This window comes from Dama dama, chromosome 5 (genome assembly GCF_033118175.1).
Source record: "Dama dama isolate Ldn47 chromosome 5, ASM3311817v1, whole genome shotgun sequence".
Lineage (NCBI taxonomy): Eukaryota > Metazoa > Chordata > Mammalia > Artiodactyla > Cervidae > Dama > Dama dama.
The window spans coordinates 125,123,474-125,146,083 of NC_083685.1; the positions used below are offsets into that span (position 1 = coordinate 125,123,474).

Here is a 22,610-nt window from a genome sequence, read left to right on the forward strand (position 1 = left end):
GTACCCGGTTGCAGTCCTCCAGGAAGCTGGGGAGGTCGCTGTCCGTGGGCTGGAAGCTAATGAGGTCCGAGTGACCCTCCTCCTCCATTAGAAGGAGTCCTTCCACGTCGTCTCGGGATGCTGCGGGGACAAAAGCCTGTCCCTCACCGTGGGGCCAGCCTTCTGGGGGCCCTTCCTAGCCCTGAAGATGGCGCAAAACTTCCTTCTCCAGCTCTCCTCTCCCCCAACCCCGTCGACTGCAGTTACTGCAGGGGATCACAGCCAGCTTCCCAGGAGGGATCCAGGGAAGTTCTAGCTGTAGCTCCAAGGATGGGGGACGGCCCACGCCCACCTCGTGTCCACACCAAACCTCTGCCCTCACCCTGGTTCAGGTCGTCGTGCAGGGAGCCAGCGTGGCTGGGACTGGAGGGGGGGATCTCGGAGCCAGGCATGTCACCGTTGGGCGTGAGGGAGATGTGGCAATTCCAGCCAGTCTCCAGGCCCATCTTCTCCGCAAACACCTGCACCAGGCAGACGGCAGTGACCAGAGGGGCCCAAGAGGCTGTGGGGAAAGGGGCAGCAGGAGCCGAGGGGTCGGCGGCTGCCCACCTTGCTTCTGAGCTCATCCTCCAACGAGAAGTAGACAAAGCGGATGCAGGCGTTGACCAGCCCGTCGATGAGGCGCACGATGTCCAGGCGGGCCTGGTACTGGGAGGACACCATGCCCATGAAGATCTGGCCGCTCAGGGCCTGCATGCAGTCTTCCTTCTCCAGCACCTCCCCGATCCCTTCTTCAGGAGGCACCAGGCGCAGAGCCCAGCCAGGACACCCAGGAGCCGGCGGGTTCCACGCCCAGATCAAGGAGCACATGGGCCCCAGGGGACCACACACATGTACAACCAAGACAGAAAAGGAGCCAACAGACACAGGGGTGGATGGGGATGGTGGGGGAGAGACAAGGAAAGGTACTCATCAGTCAGGTGACCAAGCCTGGTCCAGGGCCGGGGGCAGGCCCCACACTCAGCCTTGGCTTCAGTTCATGGGCTCTTGGGTCACGAGACCCCGGAAGGCTGTGTGTCTGACAGAGTGGGGAGGGGTGCGTGGAGCTCTGAATCCCTCTGTTGTAGCAGCGTTTGCGACCAGGTCTTTAGTCTGATTCCAATCAGGCTAAGGCTCTATATACACTACTGCTTTAAAACCTTCAGAGTAAGCACTTTTCTATATATCACCCCACTGGAGCAGCACCACGAACCGTGAGCAGGGCAGAAGCACCTGTTTACAGATGCCACTAAGGAGCCTGCCCATGTCACCAGACAGGGGGCCACCAAGGTGTTCCAGATCTAGTGCTGCCTGCTGTCCCCTCTGCCAGGCTTTCATCCAGGCCCCCGGGGACGGGGCCCACGGTACCGTCTGAGCTCCAGCTGCCGCGGCGGGCGCTCAGCTTGATGGGAATGGTGCTAGGCAGCTCGCACATGGTGAAGATGCTGTTCTGGCCGGGCGCCTGCACCAGCTCGATGCACTTGCCGTTGAGCTGGGAGGATAGGGCACAACTCATGGGCTTGTAGGCGAAGGCAGAGCAGTAACCAGACAGACAGGCTCGCTGGTAGAAATCCAGCACTTTCTTTCTGCCAGGGAAGCAGGGTGGAAGTGAGGTGAGTGGTCCCAGGGTGTCCAGACCTCTGGGTACCCAGCCAAAGCCAATGGTTCTCACCACCGGCCACGTGCCTCCTCACCGACCTGTCGGAACCTGAAAGAGGGTAGATGTCAGCTCCGTCCCAGAAGTCTGTGCAGGCTTCCAAGACCACATCAGCCGTGCCATGGGACAGCATCTGCTCTGTGCCTGAAGACAGCGGAGGAGAGGGAGGCCCTGAGTGCCCCAAGCCACCACCCCTCCAGCTGACCTCCAAGCACATATCGCCACCCCTGAGAAGGATGCTAAAATGAGTCCCTGGGTGGGGGGCGGGCCGTGGGAATCCCCCAGACATCATGGCAGCAAACCTATCAGCAAGGCCACTGAGTGCATAACATGGGTACAAGGCCGCCGGTCCTCCAGGCAGTCCTCCACGACCCGCAGCATCCACCGTCCCAGCGCCAATCCCCAGAGCCCATCTCTGCCATGTGTGAGGTCTCGGGGAGGATCTAACGCTCCCTAGAAGGAGCCCCGTCCCGCCACACTCCCGGGAGGCTCACTGGTGGTGGTGTCCTTGATGAAGAGGCTGATCATGTGGCTGAGCGGGGGCCGCCGCTTGGTGACGCAGGACAGCCTCCCCAGTGAGGTCTCCTTCATGGTCTCGGCGCTGGGGAGACGGTAGAGTGCGAGGTGGTTCCCCTGCTTAAAGAGCTCCTTTGCCCCGGGAGTGAAGCCTGTGGGATGGGTGGATGGATGAATAAACAGACAAGATGCAGATAAAGGGGCCGGAAGCGCAAAGGGTTGCCAGGTGCTCTTGACCGAGGCCACATCTGGCCCTGGTGGCCCAGCCCCTGAGAAGAGTCGCCAGGCAGCCTACCGATGAGGCGGGCGAGCTCGCAGAGGCCCCAGGGCACGCGCACGGGCAGCACGGCGCTGCGGCTCTCCTGCAGGGCGACGTTGCACAGATGGTCTGAGAACCGGCAGAGCCGCTCAGTGACGCTGGCGTCGCACAGGTTCAGCAGCACGTTGAGGCCCAGCGGCTTGAGCGAGGTGAGGTGCAGCTGCCAGTTGGAGTCGTCGAACTGGATGCAGGAGGGGTTCTGCTGGTCCTGGGACAGGCTGAGCATCTCTAGGTGGTAGTCACACACGAAGTCCTCAGCTTCGTAGGGCTCGCCCTCCGGGCCGTGCTGGGTCTGGCGGAAAGGAGGAGGGGAAAGGGGGGAGCTTAGACTGAAGTGAGGGGGGTGGTACGGGCAGTGCCCCTGAGAGAAGGCATGCCCCCCCGGCAGGGCATGCTCCTGCTCACGCTCTCCCAGCCCTCCCCACACCCCTCTGCACCCTTCCTGGCTCTGGGGGCTTCTAGGATCCGTGCCCAACAACATTGTCACCAGCTCAGAAGAGGCTGTCCAGACTGGGCAAGAAGCGATGAAGCCTCTCTCTGTCAGGGGAAATATCTTTAGAGGGAACTCCTGGCTTTCTGTCTTTTGAAGGCTGCAATCAGGAAGAAGGGTCTTGCCCCAGTCAATTACCACCATCGACCAAACGCGGAAAGGGGGGAGGGGCCTACTTTGCGGGAGAACCAGGGACGAGGCCTCTGGAGCTGAGAACAGGGGCCAGGATGTCTGAGCCCCAGGCTCCACCTGCCCGGGCTGGGCGGCACCTCTGCGGCCCCCTCCAGCAAAAGAGGCCAGGGTGCCCCGTGACGGATGAGGTGGCCACTCCCCGGGCCCCCCTCACCTTGCCGGGGTCGTCATCTTCGCCGCCCTCCGTGTCCCTGCTGAAGCTCACGCTGGAGCCAGACAGGTGTTTGTTGCGGCCGTGTACCCGGTGGTGAGGGTGGGGTTCGGGCACCTTGGGACCGTCACCCGGCCAGTTGCCGCCACGTTCCTGCTCGTTGGAAAGGTGCAGGGGAGCGTTCAGGGAGCCGGCCAGGAGGGCGTCGCGTTCGTGGGGCTGAGGAGAGCAAGGAGCACAGGCCTCAGACTCCAGTCCTGAAGTCGCCTCGGGCCAGGAGGCCAGGCCGCTACGGCCTCCCTCCCGGGGCCCCGTCTCCATGGGGGCTCCTGAGGCCCGAGCCCCCCTCCTCCTCCCGCCTCCCCTCGCCCCGCCCCCCGCCGCGGAGGCCACCTTCCCGGCCCAGGCCGCACCTCCTCCTCCACCTCGGGATGGCAGAAGGAGCGGGTGGACAGGTCGTCCGTGAGGTCCTCGTGGCTGCTGTGCGCGGGCTCCACCTTCCCGCTGAAGAACAGCACAGTCTCCGGGCTGGGGTTGGGCCACGACAGGATCCCCTGTTTGTCCACACAGCACAGCACCTGCAGGGGGAGACGGCGACAGGGGAGGGGGCGCGGCGTTCCCCAGGCTGCCGGCCGCTCCGCAGAGCCGCCTGCCGAGGCCGGGCCCTCCCCGGGGCCGCCCTCACCGTCACGGAGCCCAGGCTGTGCAGCAGGCTGGAGCTGTGGCTCAGAGTGGGCGACGTCCCCTGGATCACCCGCAGGAAGTGGCCCCAAATGCAGCGCAGCATCTCCTGGGGGCAGAGACAAGGTGCTCGGCCACGTTTCCCTGGAGATGGCCTTGGGGACCGACAGAGGAAACGGTCCGGGGGGAGCGTGTGGCCCCCCAGCAGTGACACATTACCCACATGGGACGGGGGGCCAGAGGGGCTCTGAGAGGGAAGCTCAAGGCCATAATGCAGGGGCACCGGGGGTTCCAAAAGGGGCCTGGGGGAGCTCAGGCTGGGGGTAGAGGGCCAGCATCCATCCAGGTGAGGGTACCTGAGAGGACACGGCTTCCGTATAGCTGCTTAGAGTGTCCTCCGAGAACTTGGCGAGCTGCATGGAGAAGAGGACATGAGTCTTGGGGAGGAAACTGCCACCGTCCCAGGGCCTTGGAGCGGGCGGGTGGGGGCCTCGCACCTCTCGGTGAAGGACACCGGGAAGCCCCGGAACCCCCGTCTGCTGAGAGCAAGGGTGGATGGACCCTTGCTGTCCCTGGGGCCTGGTCTGGAGATCCTGCTGGCTAGAGAGGGCGGAGCCCTCGGAGAGCTGCCCAGGGCCGGCCGTGTGCTGGGCCGCAGGGCAGGAGGTGGGGCGGCCGCACTTCTGCCCTCTTTGCTGGGGGCACAGCCCACTCCGTCTTCCTGTTCCTGTCTTTGGCTCTTTCTGCACTGTCCCCCACCCCCTCCCCAAGGCCTGGGAACAACTGACCAGGGAGCTGGGGGAGGCCTTGCTCATCTGGGCCAGGACGCGGGCTTCTCCACAGGCGGTTGCCAGGACCCAGAGGACCGGGAAGAGCAGGGGGAGGATGGGCAGGACACCATTCACCTGGAAAAGAGCGAGCCCCGCTGAGGCTCCGAGAGTCGCTGGCGGAGGGAAAAAGGAGGGAGGGCAGGGCTGCCCCCTCCCCAGCCCTGGGGCCCTCCCTGAGTAAAAAGGATCGCTGGGGGCAGCAGGCAGGAAACAGGGAAGGAGAGCAGGCACTCCGAAGAGGAAGTCTGGGAGACCCCTGGGCTGGGGGTGAGAGGGGCAGTCAGGGCACCCCGAGGGCCCGTCTCTGGGGAAGGAGAGGAGAGGGCGGTCTTACCTGCAGCTGGAGGAGGGTGTACTGCCAGGTGGTGATACCCGGGGCTTTCAGCATGAAGCGCAGGGCGTTGGTGATGAGGAAGCTGGCCTGTTGGGGAAAGGAGAGACGCGGCCTTAACTCTCCCCGACGCCAGGGGGGACCCAGGCTCTGAGGCACCCCATCTTCTGCCCACTCACACTCCCCCACCCCCGGCACCGGCTGGCTCACCCCGGGACCCTCCCGTCTGCGCTCACAGGCTTGCCTGAGTCTGGCCCCCAGGGTCCCCCAGCCCCTGGCCCCCCGCGGCCCCCACCGCGGCCCGGCCGCACACACCAGGACCACGGGCACCGCGTAGCGCAGCATCACCGACTGCACCGTGAACCTCTCGTTGTCCAGGGCGGTCACCGGGCGGGACAGGGCCATGTCCAGGCACCACCTGCAGAAAGAGCCTTGGGTCCTGCAGTTCCCCCTCCCCTCCCGGGCCCTGGCCCCAGAAGAATGGCCTCCTGGCCACTGTGGCCCATGGCCATCTCTGTAGCTGTCTCTTCAGAGTCCAGACTGAGAGGGGGTCAATCACCCAGTCGAAGAATTCTCACAAAAGGGACTTCCTTAACAACCCACCCTGCCGTGCAGAGGGCGTGGGTTCGATCCCTGGACGGGGAACTAAGATCCCACAGGCCGTGCAGAAACTAAGGCCACATGGTGCACCTACTGAGTCTGCGAGCCACAACTACACCCTGAAACAGCCAAGTAAACAAACTGGAAGTAAATAAATAAATAATAAGAATCCTCACAAGAAGCTAAAGCGAAGGCCCCGCAGGTGCCTGCTCTAAGGGGCCTGGGTACGAACCAGGCTTCTTCCTGTCGTCATCACCGGCTCACGGCTCACGGGGGGAGACTCTGGGGGGAGAGGTTGGGGGACAGTGCAGCGCCCCCACCTGATGTTGTCGATCACGGGGGTCTCGAGGACACGGAAGAGCCGGTGCTGCTGGGGGTTTTGCGGCCCTTTCTTCACTTCTCCCCGGGGGGATGGGGGTGGCGAGAAAGGGGGGAACAGATCTCCCGGCTCCAAGACAATGTGCTCGTCGTCCTGCCAGAGACAAAGGGGAGCAGGGGGAGGGTAATCAATGGGTCCTGGGGAAGCTACTCTTCCTTGACCGTTGCAGGGAAGCAGAGACATCTCACCAGGTTAAGGACCATCAGTGAGCAAGGAGTCACCTGGAGTGGGGTGGGGGGGAGCCTGGGGGATGGGTTTCCTAGCAACTTGAGAATCACAGGGAAGGAAGAACAGGATGAAGAGAAAGATGTTCCAGCTTTTCTCCATTTTTCCTAGAGCGCTTCCCAGGAAACCCGCGAGCTGGGCAGCAAGCGTCAGGATGAAGCCCCGGGACCCTCCCACCACCGCTGGTGGACGTTCCCACAGCATTTCCAGGGAAGGAGAGAGGACCCCAGCTACCTTGATGCCCCGCAGGGAAGCAAAGGATTCCTGGCCGGGCCTCAGAGCTATGATGTCTCCTTCTACCAGCAGGCTAACCGGCAGGTTGACGAGATGTCCGTCTCTGTAGGCCCAGTGCAGAGACCAGGATGGTGTGAAGGGCATGTGGAGGTCTGGGTACATGGCATCTGGCCACTTGACCTCCTTGCCATCCCTGAGGGCATCTGATGAGGGTAGAAAGAGGGACACGGCCTCAGCTGGAGCTCCGCACACGCCAGCTGGATCCAGCATGCACCTCGGGAGCTGGGTCTGCTCCGCTCGCTTCCCCAGGCCTGCATCAACCCACGCCACTCACTCCAGCACCGGCCCCTCTGCAGGTCCGCGCCCCGCCTGGCCCCTCACCTTGGATTTGGTCAATGACGCCCCGCAGTCTCCGCTCTACCTCCCGACGCTTCAGCCGATCTTGCCGCCCAATGAGGACGAGGTTGAGGAGCAGCAGGAGGAAGAGCGCCGAGGCGTTCACCAGCTCCACCCCGCGGCTGGCAGCGAGAGGGGAGGGGGTCCTGGGGGTGCTGGCCAGCGGGGGGCAGGGCGCTCTGCAGCCCAGCCAACCCAGGGCCCCACACTGCCCTCCCCACCCCTTTCTGCTTCTGACAGCAGCTGGCCAAGGGACTGCAGATTCCCACGTGACCCAGGCTCTGACTGCGGGTGGCAGTTCCCTGTCTCCCCGGGTGGGTACGGGGGCAGGAGAGGGACAAGCCCAGACCCTGTGTTGCGAGAGGTGGGAAGAAGCACCCCCCCACCCACCCAGGGCCACGGGCCACGTACCTGCCAGCCGGCTGGCCCCCGCAGCAAGCCAGCAACAGGAGCACAGCCAGGAGCATGAGCGAGGCGCCCGGCCAGTGGAAACAGGAGCAGCGGTTCCCGTGGTACAGGAAGCTGTTTCTCCACATCTCCTGGGGGCAGGGGGCGGGCGAGTGAGAGGCTGGGGGACAGGCGGGAGACGGGAGGGGCCGGGACTCTCTGACCTGCTAGGATCTGACTGCCTTCCTCCCAGCCCACCCGATCCCGCCCCCCGCCGTGGCTGCCTCCCTCAACTCACTTCAGTCTCGGCTGGGGGTCGGGACGTCACTCTGAAAGGAATCCTGACTCCTTTCTGATTTTTAGGGATGCCTCGGTCAGGTCATGCTGCCCAGGACGACAGGGTGAGTCCCGGCCCTGAGAACGGGCCTCCCGAGTTTTTCCGCCACCCCAACTGTGGAGCCCTACACCATGGCCATGGGTGTGGAGCTCTGGACCAGGGTCACAGGATAAAAATCTCTGGAACTGACCAAGCCCCATAGCAACTGGTGCCATGAGCCTCTGGATCTAAATCAGCCAGTCCCCTGACCCCGTATTATATCAAATACCCACCCTATTATCAGCCCTATGGCATCCCATCACCTAATGCCATCATTCCAGTAGGAATTTTCTGTCTTGAGGAAATAAAAATTGGCTGCCACACTTTGAAAGGGTTTGGCTCTCCCTCAAGCTGGCCTGCTGTGCTAACAGCGGCTTCCACTCTAGTAAACTTTCTTCTCCTCTCGTTCTGCCTCATGTCTGGAAATTCTTTTCCCACCCGCGCACGGACCAGGACCCCAGCTAGGCTCTGGGCTCCCGGGAGGACGCGTCACCTTCCACGTGAGACATTTCTTCCGCTCCTTCAGGTGTCCATCCAGCACTGCCTCCAGCTGCTCCTTCAGAATGCTGAGGGCCTTCCGGGTGGACAGGCCCAGGGCCAAGGGCGGCTCGCCCTGGAGGGGAGAGGGGGCGGCTCTCGGCATCCCACGGGAGGCCCAGGTCCCCTCCCCTCCCGCCTCCCCAGAACCTTCCTCCCTCCTCCCAAGGCCTCGCCCTCCCTTTCCTTCACTAGCCCCTGGCAAGCAGTAGGGGTCCTGAGTGTGTTCCCCACTGAACTAAAAGATGTTCAGGTACACAGTCCCCCACTCTTCAAAGCCCAGTTTAACACAAAACTAGAGGGACTTCCCTGGCGGTCCAGTGGTTAGGACGCCACGCTCGCAAGGCAGACGGCACAGGTTTGACCCCTGGTCGGGGAACTAAGATCCCGCAGGCCGCACAGCACAGCCAAAAAATAAAACAGAACCAGAAACAAGCCTTTCTAGGCTCAGCGTCTTCTAACTCTCCTTTCACTCAACTCCCAACCCACTGCCATCAGCAGCCCAGTACCGCTTGGGCTGTGCTCACCGCCCAGCTCCCCTTACTGCACTGGGGCCATCTTTCCTGGTTCTCCGGCAGGAAAATGTGGATTGTTTAAGTGGGGGGCTTAACTGGTAAAGAATCCGCCTGCAATCTGGGAGACCCAGTTTGATCCCTGAGTCAGGAAGATCCCCTGGAGAAGGGAAAGGCTACCCACTCTGGTATTCTCGACTGGAGAATTCCATGGACTGAACAGCCTGTGGGGTCGCAAGGAGTCCGACGTGACTGAGTGACTTTCACTTTCTAAGTGGGGAGAAGAGAACTAACCTAGAGGTACTAGCTTGACGTTCTCCCTAGTAAAAACGTGAAGAAAAACCCCACCAACTTCTGTTACCACCAGCTCATTAGAGGGAAGCTACTGTAACACTGATGGCGGGAAGAACACAACCTCAGAAAAAGGCAGCCGCTCCCAGGAAAGGACCTGGACCGACCACACCCCGCACTCCCGCTCTCTGAGGGTGGGTGGAACGAGGCACGGACGGGGTGGTTGGTGGCACGTTTTCCTCTGTGGCCGCACAGCCTGACCTCTGCCACCGAGACCCCCTTTCCTGGGTTTCTCTCCTCTGTCCTGTCCACCTACCCCACAGTCCCTCCTATGACATCTTCTCCACAACAGTGTGTACGTTTCCAGGGCTACATCAGCCACACGGATTCGCCTGCCAGCAATAAGCTTCCAACTCCTAAATCTGACCTCTAGCCTGACCACTGTCCCAAATTCTGACCCGTTTCTGAACTGATCCACAGCTCTTTCGTAGGTATCTGTGAGTCGATACGTCCAAAACCCTGAAATTGCCACCCAGCTCTCCCCACCAGAGCCAGTACCCCTCCTGCAAGTTATCACCTCACCCAGGCATTCCAGCCCTCCTGCCAACCCCTGCCTCCTCTTCCCACCTCCCAGTTGCTACCTTCCATCCCAGCCAGGGAGAGCGCATCTGATCAACTGACCCTGTTCCCTTTAAAATCCAGCCCAGACTCCTGAGCGTGGTCTGGGATCTCCTCCAGCCTCCTCGCCTGCTGCTCCTACCGCCTGCCCAGCTCCCTAAGCTCATGTGCCAGCATCTTCCTGTGTTTTCCTAGCCAAGAACACACTCCCTGCCCCAGACAACTCTTTACTTCTCCTCCGAGACTCGGCTCAAACACCACCCGCTCTGGGAAATTTTCCCAAAACCCAGGGCTGCACGTACTGGGGGAGGCTTGTATTCCAACGGCACCCCAGGGCAACCTGGCTCACAGGCGGCACCGCAGAGCACTGTCATCACGGGTTTACTTGTCTGGCTCCCCCACCAGACAGCCAGCCAGCTCCTTGAAAACAGGTGCTGAATTCTTCCATGGCCATACCCACCCACCAGGCACAGGGCAGCGGCTCAATGAATACTTGCTGAATGAACGAATGAATGAACGTACATGTAGCTTCACTGGTATCAAGGACACCTTAATTGGGGTTGTCAAAAGTGTTCAGCCCCTCAGTTGTGTCTGACTCTTTGTGACCCGATGGACTGCAGCCCGCCGGGCTCCTCTGTCCATGGAATTCTCCCGGCAAGAACACTGGAGTGGGTTGCCATTTCCTATTCCTGGGGATCTTCCCGACCCAGGGATAGAACCCGCATCTTTTGCTTCTCCTGCATTGGCAGGCAGGTTCTTTACCACTAGCACCACCTGGGAAGCCCAACCCAGGACCTATGGCAGAACCGCCTGGAGCTTTTACAAATGTGCAAGTTCCAGGTCCCCACCCCAGACCTACCCAATCAACACTGCTGGAGGTGAGGCCCACCCTGGATGGATCTGAGGCACAGATCCCCAGCCAGGGGTCCAGGGGAAAAGAAGGCCCCCAGGAAAGACAGGGCCTGGGGGAGCAGTGAGTCTTTCCCAGGGCCACCTGAAGAGCACCAACGTAGGCTTTCACCAGGGAAAGTTCTGAGCAAGCAGAGGGAAGCCCTAACCCTGGGGCGCCAAGAAAGGGCCTGGGTTTATCCACTGGGTCCCGGCCAAGCATCACTAAGCCAGTGGGGCCCCGGCTGCCCAGGTTCACGGCCCTGCTTCTCCACTCCTACCTCTGGGCTTCTGCCCTGGCTCTGTCCACTAACGTTTTTGGATTTCCTCCTCCCTGCAGGTATCTATATCCACCCCACTCTGTGGCAGCCTGGCCCCTCACCAGCTACACATCTCCACCACTAGAGGTAATGATGGCCTGGGGGTGGCATCCCCTGGCTGCGGGCCGGGCACTGCGGGCCTGTTGCCAGCTCTCTCGGCCTGAGGGGTGAGGATGGGCCCCAGAGCGGGTCCTGCCCAAAGACCTCCCAGCTCCTATGCTTGAACCTCCATGCCCCCCATCCCTACTCTCCACAGAGGCTCTGGGCAATTATGAGATGAGAGCTGCCTCTTCCCAGAGGGAAGAACAGGTTATTTCAGCTCAGGAAGAAATGGGCCTCTGGGCAGGGAGCTGGCACCCCCTTAAGGGTAAACACCTCCCTCTGGCAGGGATCCGGGCTAAGAGCCCATGGTCCAGAACAAAGGAGTACCAGGTAAGGCTAGTACCTCTGCCTAGACTTCTGGCTGGAGGCAAGAAAGCCTCCAGGGGCAGGAAGGAGGAACAGAAAAACAAAGGGTGACCAGGGGCCTGCCCAGGGCCAAGGGGCTGGCCCAGAGGGGGAATACCCCGGAAGAAGAGAGTCCGGGAGGCCCGCCTGTCCTCCCCCGCCCCGTCCTTCCCCAGGCTCAACCCTCCGAGCTCCCTTTCCCAGAGGGGAGTGCGAGTTCCCAGGGTGGACTTGCCTAGGCCAGGTCTCCACAAAGAAGTGAGTACACCTCCTGCGGGCAGGGGAGGGCTGGCTGGCAGAGGTGGACAGGCTGTGCGCCAAAGGGTGGGAGAAAGCAAGGGCCGACAAAGCCCACGGGACTGCGGAGTCACCCGGAGAGCTGCTCGGGCCAGAACGGGTGCCAGGCTCGGGAAGGCTAAGGGAGCAGCCGGGGCACAGCCTTCCTCTGGCCGTGCCTCTAGACCCTGGACACTCACCAACTGCCCTCTGCTTGCCCTGCAGCTGGCCTGTACCCTCTGCCTTATTTCAGGCACCCCAACCCCCCTGAGCCCCCCACCCAGCAATTGTTTAGCTCCTCCTCTGCCTCCAGGTTCTTGGAACCTGTAGTCTGCTCCCCTCCAGGGGTGGAAGGAGGGGCCAGAGGGTGGCAAGCGTGGAGCCCCCGTGAGTCAGCCCCCCACATGTTGTGTCTGGTTTGGAGCACCCACTCCAGACTGGCGATTAAAGGCAACACAGCAGGGGGAAAATGAGCCCTTGTAATTATATGCCTCCTGAGGAAAGCGCCTGCCCACACAGAGGCCCCAGGGCCCAACACCGCCCTCCAGTCGACCCTCAGCGGCCTGCAAATCCAACTGCTGTGGCTGCACACGAGGCCTGATGGCAAGCCCGTCTCCAGCAGGAGAGCCCGCGTGTGGGGAAAACCACTGCTTCTCTGCTTATCCCGAGGCTTTCCACCCAGGCAGTGTGAGAACTGAAGCAGGGAAACTGGTGGAAGACCAAAGGTTTTCCAAAGGCAATTCAGAAAGGGCTCACGGCGGCCCTTCTCAAAAGCACGGAGTGAGGCTGGACACCCAGTGTGCCTGGGCGCCCACAGCAGGCGCGGTGCGAGGCTGGGGCTGGTGTGAGAGAGAAGAACCCCGGTCACACACACTCCATCTAAGGTCTGCTCCTCTCCACCAAGGCCAAGAAGGGCCAGGAGAACCTGTCCCGGAGGGATGCTCAGATGCTCCTCCTCCCTGCCCCCAGGCACCTCCAGGAGGCTCCGGGGGTGAGCAGCCAGGTCTCCACGCCAGAGGGGAGGGGCGACCCTGCTTCTTCCCCGACATTGAGGTTTTCTGGCCTCCACTCCCGAGGCCCCAGCAGGGGCGGGCTCAGGAGGGCTGCCATCACACCCCTCACTCCCTCTCCGTTTCATCACCAAAGGAGGACACGGGTCAGGCCCAGGGGTTCAGGGAGCAGCAAGTGGTGATAGATCTCTGTCTGGTCCAATCAGAACCGCAAGAAACCTGCTCCAGAACCGAATCTGCTCCCCAGGGCCCAGAGCTAAGCATCTGGGTCAGTCTAATGAGGCTTCAAGAGCCAGTATACCTGGGCTGCCCTGGGCCACCATGGTCAGGCTTCTCTGGTGGCCCAGAAGCAGAAGCCCTCAGCAACCCCCAACCCCCTGCCCCCTGATCGGTCAGGACTCCTCTGAGGTTCCCTCAGCATAGCAGCCATCTTCCTTCCTGTTTGACCTGTTTCGGGAGAAAGTGGACTCAAGGTCCCCTAGGCTCAGGTGGACCGATGATGAACTGGCCTCGGCCACAGCAGAAAACCACTAATCAGAACCAGCTGACCCTCTGCCAGGCCCCCTGGGTCACGGCCTTCTTGGCCATTGCAGCGGTCAGGGGACCCAAAGCTGGACTCCATGATGCCGGAATCACCGGAGCAGAGATTCGGCCACTGTCCTCCAGGATATATGACAAGCATCACCACGAATCTCATCTGAGTTGAGCCAGACAGACCCAAATCGACTCCGCCGACAAGCAACTCAAAACCTTAAGCAGGGGCGCCTCCTCCTCCTCCTCATACGGACCGGGCACTTTCACCCATCTCATTCCTCGCCTCCTGCAGACAAGACCCAGGAAGAGACCCTTTCCCCCTCCCAGCACTGGTGGCTCCTGTCTCAAGACCCATGTGGTCCAACGAGAGATGCCTCCTTCAGGGCCCCGAGGAGGGGCTGGCATCCAAGCCTTGTGCGTGGTAACCCAGGTTCTGGCATGCCGTGAGAGGGTGCCCCACGGGGAAGCGCGGGCTCCGGTCCTGCTCTGGGTGACCCTGGGTGACTCAGGGGCTGGGTGGGCGCCTCCACACACCGGCTTCCTGGTTCCCACTCCCGGACTCCGTCCATGGTCCTCGCTCCCTGGCAACCCAGGCTGCCTCGGGTCCAGCCTCCACCTTCCACCCCACCGTTAACCCAAAGCCTCCAACACAAAGCGGGGAAGCCGGGCGGGCGGGACAGGGCAGTCAAGCCCAGCCGCATACTCACTTTGCCGCCTTTGCCCTGAGGGGCCGTCCACAGCTCTGCCCGCTTAAAGAGCATGGGGCAGCGCCTGGGCCACAAGCGAGTCAGCTACCGGGCTGCCAACACCGCCCCCGGGGAGGGCGAGGAGGAGACGGGAAACGGAGAGGGTGAGGGAGGGCAGGGGAGAACAGGGGAGAGGGCTGGAGTGCGTGTGAGCGAGGAGGAGCCGGCGCAGCGGTGGCAGCAGCGGAGTGGAGCTTCAATCTGCTGATTAATTCAGCCTGTTCCCGGTCACGCTGCAGATCGAGAGAGGGAGGAGGCGGAGGAGGAGACCGGGCTGCCAGTGCAGGAGGAGGTGGGGGAGGGAGGGGTGGAGAGGGGGAAGCTCGCAGGGGCTCTGCCAGATGTCGGGGGCTTGGCCCGTTCAGCAGGGGAGGCACCGCGGGGTGAGCAGCGGGGGACATACAGCTCAGGGCTCGGGAGGCACCCACCGGCGGAGAGGCTGAGCAGGAAATGGCTGCTGTCAGCCTGCAGCCCAGAGGGCAGCGGCCGGCATCAAGGAGGACCTGGCCTCTCAACACCCCAATCCCTTCCCTGGGGCCGTGTCACTGGGCGAGGTGAGGGGCCCCACTGGGGGAAGCCCCCCCCCCGATCCCTGACACTCCAGCATGGAGCCACGCCAACCACAGCCCTGTCCGTTAGAGCTGCAGGAAGGAGGGGAGGGGGGACTTGAGAGTTATTAATAGCAGCACATCCTAGAGGAGGGGAGAGTACTGACAAGTGAGAAAACGGGAGCAGGGACTTCCAGGAGGGCAGAGGCCGGGGGACCGGAGAGGGAGAGGGAAGAGCCCCTGAAAGGAAGCCTCTGGTGATCCCAGCAATGGACCAAACGCCTTCCCACCGGGTCGGGGGGAAGGGGCTCCAAGAGCCACTCATCAGAGTCAGTGCAGGGCTCAGCCAGCGGCCGCCCACCGACTGCATGCGGATGCACCTGCCCAGGTGCTGCTGGGACAGGACACCGGGCCTCGTCCCCGGAAGAAAGGGGGGGCTGGGGACCTTCTGGGGCTTCATTCAGGGCCTGGGTGTCACTCCGGGACCCTGAGTTTGACACACAGGAAGCTGTCAGAACAGACCCCCTGGGTAAGCGGGGGCAAAAGACCCTGGGAGTGGACAAGAGAGCTCTCTGCCTCCTTCCAGGCCACCCTGAGGCTGGGGCAGGAACACCTCAGTGGAGAGGAAACAGCCTAACAGGTCCAAAACCGGAGCGCAGGGTGGACCTGAGGCGGTCTCTCCAGGGCCCTGCTTCCTAGACGACACCATCTCCTCTGCAGCCAGCCTCTCCCCTCCCTCTTCTCTAGCACAGTCCCCAGGGGGGCCCCACCCCAGGCCCCGCCAAACCCAGAGCTGAGTGGGGATGGGAAAGGAAGGGCCTGGGCTGCCCTGGGTGTTAAGGGCAGGAAGTCTCCCAGAGGACGGGGGAGGAGGGGTTGGCTTCAGAGGCAGTCACTCTGATGTTGGGCAGTGGCTTCAGCAAAGGGCCCAGGAGATTCCTGACCCCCAGCCCCGGCTCCCAGGTCACACTCCCCTTTAGCTTTCTAAAAAGACACTACTCTGGGGGAACCACAACTAAGCAAACACTGTCTCTCCGGTGCAACAGCCCATAGGGTCTGACCCGGGTGCTCCACGGCCCCCAGCACAGCCCTCTGGTGTCCAGTCCCGCCTTCCCAACACTGTCCGCTGCGGAAAGAGAAAGGGGAACTTCTGCATCTGAGAAGGAGAGACCCAGACCATCACTGCCAATGGTACATCCACCACGGGTTGGGGACAGGTGCCTGCGGAGGACCCTGAGGACAGGAGGGGGGGCGAGATGCAAAGGATCTACCGGCAACAGTCAAACAGTTGCCAGGCAATGACAGGCAACCTCACCATCAACTCCCAGCATGTCAGCTCACCCACTCCTGTTGGAGGCCCCAGGGATCCACTTCAGAAGCCCACATTTACACAACTCACAAGGCACCTGAAGTAGAAACGTCATCAGATCTATTACTTAGCTGCTTACCCTATGAATTCCTCGACTAGTCTGTGAGTCTCTGTAAGCCAAAGGCCATCCCCCAGGAGCCTAGAGCTCTACCAACCCACAGTGAGCATTCCATGAATACAACTGATGATGGCAGTCATGGTGCTTTCTAGATCAGGAGAACATCTATCCAGAAAGAAAAAGAAGAGGATGAAGGAAAACCCTCCCCGACAAAGGGCATCCAGCCTGGGTTCACAAGTGTTCTTTGAGAACAAGTGGCTTGAGAGAGAAGCCAGCCCCTGGACCACAGAAATCTGTTTCCCTGATTCAACAGTAATGGGTGTTTCAGTCACAGGCTGGAACCAGAGGAAGATACTGTCCTCTGTTTTGGGGACATTCAACCTCACCCAGGCAGGCCACCTCATCACCACATCGTAACCTTTGGAGGGAGGGCGCTCCCTGGAATTGAGCAGTGCATGGCCCTTGCAACTGTACGCAGCAGCCTTGCACCCAGGCTGGGGTGGGACAAGTGGAGCTTTGCCTGCGTGCCAATCCCTGCTAGGATGGACACCTGCACTGCAGCCAGAGGCCTCTGTGAGCAGGAAGCTGAACACACCTGCCTTAAGCTCAGGTCCACGAGCCTGCTTCACAGCCCACCCAGAGGCACGTGAAGCCCGGAGCTGAACATGTCAGCAGTCAGCCAGGTTCCAGTGTGTGGACCCACGGCTCTTTCCCCAGACCTCCCAAGATCTCTTTGGCAGGAAGATCACTATCGCTAAGTTCAAGTCAATAAATATTTACTAAGCACTTGCTAATGATACATGGCTGAGAGGTTAAAACCTCTGCCTGGAATGCAGAAGACCCCGGTTCAATTCCTGAGTTGGGAAGATCCCCTGGGGAAGGAAATGGCAACCCACTCCAGTACTCTTGCCTGGAGAACCCCATGGAGGGAGGAGCCTGGTAGGCTACAGTCCATGGGGTCGCAAAGAGTCGGACACGACTGAGCGACTTCACTTCACTTCACTTCAAGCCCTTGCTACATGTCAGGCTCTATGCTAGGAGCCAGGGACGCTGAGATAAAGCGGGACAAACAGATGGTGTCAGCACGGCATAGCAAGCACGATGGTGGAGGGGCTGTGAATGCTGGAAGAAGGGGCTCTGGGGGGATGAGGATGTACCTGGAGGTCACGCCTAAACCAGGTCTTGAATGAAAGAAAAGTAGAAGTCTGGCAGGAAAAAGTGGGAGGAGGGGATTAGGTTAACAGCCTACACATGAAGTGTGTGCCCAAACTCTGAAGTGCTTAGAATTACCAGTGGTGGGACTTCCTTGGCAGTCCAGTGGTTAGGACTCTGTGCTTCCACAGCAGGGGGCACAGATCTGATCCCTGTTCAGGAAACTAAGATCCCACAGGCCACACAGCACACCCCCCAGAAAGAGAATTACCAGTGGTAAAGGCCAAGGGGAGGCGGGGGATGCTGGGCCAACGGGCGTAAGTGGGCATGTGGAGGGCTCTGGACCCCACAGTAAAGGTTTCGGCAGGTGACGCAGTGACTTTTAAGCAGGAACAACAAAAGGTCAGCTCTGCATTTTGGGTAACTTTCCCTGCCTGCCCAGTAGAGACAGGGGGTCAGAGACAGGCGGACCTGCTAGGAAGGTGTGACAGGAGTCCAGGCAGAGATGGAAGGACCTCCTTTAGGGCAACCTTCATCCCAGGAGAGGGGTGCTTGGATCGACAACAAATCTACCTCCGCATAAAGATGGTGTATGTGGAGGCTGGGGGTGCCCAAGGCAGGCTGGGGGAGGCTGCCTGGACCCCCGTGAGGGGCTCACCCCCAGCTGGTTCAGCAGCTGTGCCTGGAGTCTAACTGGGAAGCTCTTCCCTAACCACAGAGAGGGCGCCGGACAATACTCAACACGGCTCGGCAGGTTGGGGCAGAGCCCGGCAGAGGGCAAACAAGCGAAAATACACAGCCCTGGGCGAGGAGTGGAGGCTGGCTGGGAGCCAACCCTGATCGGGAACCAGCTCCCATGCGGCCACGTTCACTGGTCCACCCTCCGCCCTTGAGTCCCAGCTCCCGCAGTCTGCGCGTTCCGGCCGGTCAATGGCCCCGCCGAGGGATCAGATCATGTGCTCCAAGCCCCAAAGCCACACACCCCACCCCTCACTTTCAGCGTCAAGCCCCCACCGGAGGACCTCCCAGGGAAACGCAGGCCAGGAGAGTCCAGCAGAAACACACTGACAGGAGTCCCCAGGAAGGCAACCGTCACGGCCTACCTCGTGCTTCTCCTTCAGGTCCATGGGCCCAGGGCACTGCAGGCATGCCCAGAGGAAGGTGGTCACCCCCGAAAGGAAGGTTCCTTTGCAACATGTACGCACCCCAGTGACTCTGTCCGTTACTGTGACATCTGGAGAGAAAAAGAAGAAGGAGGTCCCATGGGGCCGCTGCTGTGAAACACCAGAGTATCACCCCAACAGTCGAGCAGGACGTGGAGGAGATGGTGCCCTGGCCGCTGGGCCCCAGCCTGTCCTGGCAGCTGGCAGCTTTACAAAGTCAGGAGGGAGACGGCTACGGAGGGAGGGATGCTGGAGGGCTGCGAGCTTCCCCTCTTTGAACCCTCATTTTTGGAGGCATGTACGCTTTGTTCTTTGACTTGCTGACTTTCGGCAAGCAGGAAAAGCTGTGGCTCATCAGCTCTTTGTTTTTATTTTCAGCAGCACTGCATGGCATGCGGGATCTTAGTTCCCCAACCAAGGATCGAACCCACACCTCCTGCAGCGGAAGTGCAGAGTCTTAACCACTGAACCACCAGGGGAGTCCCTCCTTGGCTCTTTAAAAGTGAAGGTGTGGGACTTCCCTGGTGGTCCAGTGTTTAAGACGCTTCCACTGCAGAGGGTGTGGGTTCCATCCTTGGTCAAGGAACTAGGAATCCTGCATGCCCCTCCCCCCAAAAAGTGAAGGTAAACTGGAACCTAGATACAACTGAAATAAACAGGCAAATGGTGGAGAGAGCAGCAGAGATGATTGGGGTAGAAACATGCTTGTTCCACCTTGTGGGAAACACACACCGTATGCAGACACGCACACGTCCACGGGCCGCGGGCCTCTCTAGCAGCTGGTCAATGGGGCAGTGCTCAGTAGGCACCTGGGTGGGTGCCCCAGGCTGAGGGGTCCAAGGTGACAATAATGTGGAATATGAAGATTAGTCTCACCTCCCCACCTCTTACTCCCTCCCCATGTAACCCCCGACCCTCACCCATACACACTTTATAATTTCAGATCAGTGTTTGGGTAAAGAGTGCGTGCTTGTGTGCGTGCAGATTAAGTTGCTTCAGTCATGTCTGACTCTGCAACTCTATGGACTGTAGCCCGACAGTCTCCTCTGTCCATGGGATTCTCCAGGCGAGAATACTGGAGGGGGTTGCCATGACCTGCTCCAGAGGATCTTCCCCACCCAGGGATCGAACCCGCGTCTCTTATGTCTCCTGCATTGGCAGGCGGGTTATTGACCACTGGGAAGCCCAATTAGCTGAGAGAGCAAACTAACCTGCTGACCAGGGCAGTTCTCTTGGGGCCAATGGCACAGCCTTGTTAAGAGGAGCTGGTCAGAAGCCCAGGAGAACTGTCTAGAAACAATTAAAAAAAAAAAAAGCTGTGTCCAGAGGACCCCAGGCAGGAGGCCCAGGCGCTGCAGGCACTAAATCCGACCCACGATCCCATCCAATCCCTCACGGCCTGCATGGCTGAGTCTGCCCGTCCCTCTGCTCTGCCAAGCAGGGCTCTCACAGTCCCGGAGGTCAGAGGCAGCCAGCTGACATGGGATCCGGGGAGGCTGAGTGTGCGTCTCCCCAAGGCTGCTCTGACTCGGGCACCCAGGCCCTGTTTACGAGGACAGCTCAGGGTCCCCATGACAGCCCATCCCAGCGGGGGCTGGAAGAGGCAGTCCCCACACAGGGAGAGGCATCAGGAGCCAGGCAGAGATTCTGCTCAAGCTCCCCGCCAACACCACCAGGGTGAGATGACTGTGCGGCCAGCTGGAACCGCAGCAGCTCCGAGGGCAGCCAGGAGCACGACATTCTTCTGTGAGTCTCTGTGTTCCCATCACTCCATACATGGGATTCTGGGAGAGAGCCGGCCTTAACTGCCTGATCTGAAACCAGTAGCTGTATCCTTAAAGGGCCAGGTCTACTCTCCGCCCGCTGTGAAAAAACCCACAGGCTTCAAAGCCAAACACCGGTGGGTTCAAATCCTGGCTCCATCATGTGTCAAGTGCCAAATGACCTTGGCAAATCACTTGCCTCTCTGAGCCTCAAGGTCCTTGTTCAATGAATGGGAGTGATGATACCTATTTCACAGTATTAATATTGATACACACCCATACACGCATGCTTGCTAAGCCACTTCACTAGGGTGCAACTCTGCGACCCTATGGACTGTAGCCTGCCAGGCTCCTCTGTTCATGGGGTTCTCCAGGCAAGAATACTGGAGTGGACTGCCGTGCCCTCTTCCAGGGGATTGTCTTGGCCCAGGGATTGAACCCACGTCTCTTAAGTCTCCTGCATTGGCAGACAGGTTCTTTACCACTAGCACCACCTGGGAAGCCCAACACACATCCATAAGAATGACTAAAATGAAAAATAGTGACAGTACATACTGTTGGTGAGGATACAAACTTGGAAATTACCGGTGGGACTATCACATGGTATAACCACTTAGGAAAATGTTTTGGCAGTCTCTGATAAAGTAGAGGTGACTGCTGAATAAGGCGGGCGTTAGAGGCACCAACCTCTGACACCACCACCTCACCCTGGGAGTGTAGTGGAAAGTCCATGTGTAACTTTACAATCAGCCCTCCAAATCTATGGTCCTGCCTTTGTGGATTCAACCAACCACAGATCATGTAGCATTCTGGTTCATAAGAAATATATATATAAGTGGATTCATACACTTCAAGGGCCAATTATAAACACTTATTAAATGACCAGGTAATCAAAATATATGCCCTCACAAATAGTCATAGCACTTTCATTCAAAATAGCCCCAAACTGGAATAATCCAAATGTCCACTCAACATTGAAAAAACTAAGATCATGGCATCCAGTCCCATCACTTCATGGCATATAGATGGGGAAACAATGGAAACAGTGACAGATTTTATTTTCTTGGGCTCCAAAATCACCTCTAATGGTGACTACAGCCATGAAATTAAAAGATGCTTACTCCTTGGAAGAAAAGCTATGACAAACCTAGATAGCATATTAAAAAGCAGAGACATTACTTTGCCAACAAAGGTCCATATAGTCAAAGCTATGGTTTTTCCAGTAGTCATGTATGGATGTGAGAGTTGGACCATAGAGGAGGCTGAGCACCAAAGAATGGATGCTTTCAAACTGTGGTGCTGGAGAAGATTCTTGAGAGTCCCTTGGACTGCAAGGAGATCAAACCAGTCAATCCTAAAGGAAATCAATCCTGAACATTCATTGGAAGGACTGATGCTGAAGCTCTAATACTTTGGCCACCTGATGCAAGAGCCAACACATTAGAGAAGACCCTGATCCTGGGAAAGGCTGAAGGCAGGAGAATAAGGGGATGACAGTGGACAAGATGGTTGGATGGCATCATCGACTCAATGGACATGAGTCTGAGCAAGCCTTGGGAGATGGTGATGGACAGGGAAGCCTGGTGTGCTGCAGTCCATGGGGGTCGCAAAGAGTCGGACATGACTGAGCTAGTGAACAACCACTCACAGGTGAATGGATGAACATGGTATGATTAATGCATATAATGGAATTCTACCCAGCAACAAAACAGAATAAAGTACTGATACATACAACAATGTGGCTGAATATCAAAAACATCTGATGAGTGAAAGAAGCCACTCACAAAAGAGTGCCTACTGTATGATTCAACTTACATAAATTCTATTGTTGTTTAGTCATTAAGTAGTGTCTGATTCTTCGCGACCCTATGGACTGTAGCCCTCAAGGCTCCTCTGTCCATGGGATTTCCCAGGCAAGGATACTGAAATGGGTTGCCATTTTCATCTCCAGGAGATCTTCCAGCCCTAGGGATTGAATCTGTCTCTCCTACATTGCAGGTGAATTCTTTACCACTGAGCCACCTGGGAAACCCATATAAAATTTAGAACAGTCAAAACTAATCAATCATGGCAGCAAGCAGATCAGGAGTTGCCTGGGGTCAGGGAGAGGGAATGACCACAAAGGACACAGGGATCTTTTGTTTGATATTGCGACTGTGACTGGTGGTTATGGGATGTATGCATTTGTCAAAATTCTTTGAGCTATAGATTTATTGGATTGGCCAAAATATTCGTTCGGGTTTTTTGTAACATCTTCCTTTTTGGCCAACCTGATAAACAGGTACGTTTTATTGTATGAAAATAGAGTTGCCTCCATAGAGCGGATTCTCAGAAAGTACAGTGGAATCTGAGGTACAGCCGATCTTTAAAAATGCCTAGCACAAGCCAGATGTGGCCCATCTAAAAGAGAAGGATAATGAAGCATTTATCCAGGGCCGACAGTGTGTTACAATGGCAGATACTTGGTAAGTCTAAGGAATGGTCCTGTTTTCAAAGAAGTGTAAGATGGGGTCCCTTCCCTAGATTTAAATACAGCAGTATTTAAAATACAGGATTTAAAATACAGCAGTTTGAGCTATTCTGAAAAAAAGATAAC

General features: G+C 58.9%; 1 protein-coding gene across 4 annotated transcripts in view; it reads right to left on the reverse strand.

Annotated features, from left to right (window-relative positions):
- TMEM94 (transmembrane protein 94) overlaps positions 1 to 22,610 on the reverse strand; it is a 35,259-nt gene that overhangs the window by 4,171 nt on the left and 8,478 nt on the right. For 2 of the 4 annotated variants that reach the window (XM_061144832.1, XM_061144830.1), the window contains exons 2-21: positions 18,192 to 18,322; positions 8,276 to 8,395; positions 7,431 to 7,558; positions 7,005 to 7,141; positions 6,624 to 6,826; positions 6,106 to 6,257; positions 5,501 to 5,603; positions 5,189 to 5,275; positions 4,813 to 4,929; positions 4,381 to 4,437; positions 4,029 to 4,133; positions 3,757 to 3,921; positions 3,347 to 3,562; positions 2,487 to 2,802; positions 2,170 to 2,343; positions 1,717 to 1,819; positions 1,387 to 1,604; positions 589 to 770; positions 362 to 500; positions 5 to 120 (exon numbers count right to left, since the gene is read on the reverse strand). In XM_061144832.1, coding sequence (XP_061000815.1) covers positions 5 to 120; positions 362 to 500; positions 589 to 770; positions 1,387 to 1,604; positions 1,717 to 1,819; positions 2,170 to 2,343; positions 2,487 to 2,802; positions 3,347 to 3,562; positions 3,757 to 3,921; positions 4,029 to 4,133; positions 4,381 to 4,437; positions 4,813 to 4,929; positions 5,189 to 5,275; positions 5,501 to 5,603; positions 6,106 to 6,257; positions 6,624 to 6,826; positions 7,005 to 7,141; positions 7,431 to 7,558; positions 8,276 to 8,395; positions 18,192 to 18,215 — 2,862 coding nt within the window. In that variant the 5' untranslated portion in view covers positions 18,216 to 18,322. Of the gene's footprint in view, positions 1 to 4; positions 121 to 361; positions 501 to 588; positions 771 to 1,386; positions 1,605 to 1,716; positions 1,820 to 2,169; positions 2,344 to 2,486; positions 2,803 to 3,346; positions 3,563 to 3,756; positions 3,922 to 4,028; positions 4,134 to 4,380; positions 4,438 to 4,812; positions 4,930 to 5,188; positions 5,276 to 5,500; positions 5,604 to 6,105; positions 6,258 to 6,623; positions 6,827 to 7,004; positions 7,142 to 7,430; positions 7,559 to 7,704; positions 7,791 to 8,275; positions 8,396 to 18,191; positions 18,323 to 22,610 lie in introns of those variants that run through there. The other 2 variants (XM_061144831.1, XM_061144833.1) reach the window with 2 other exon arrangements.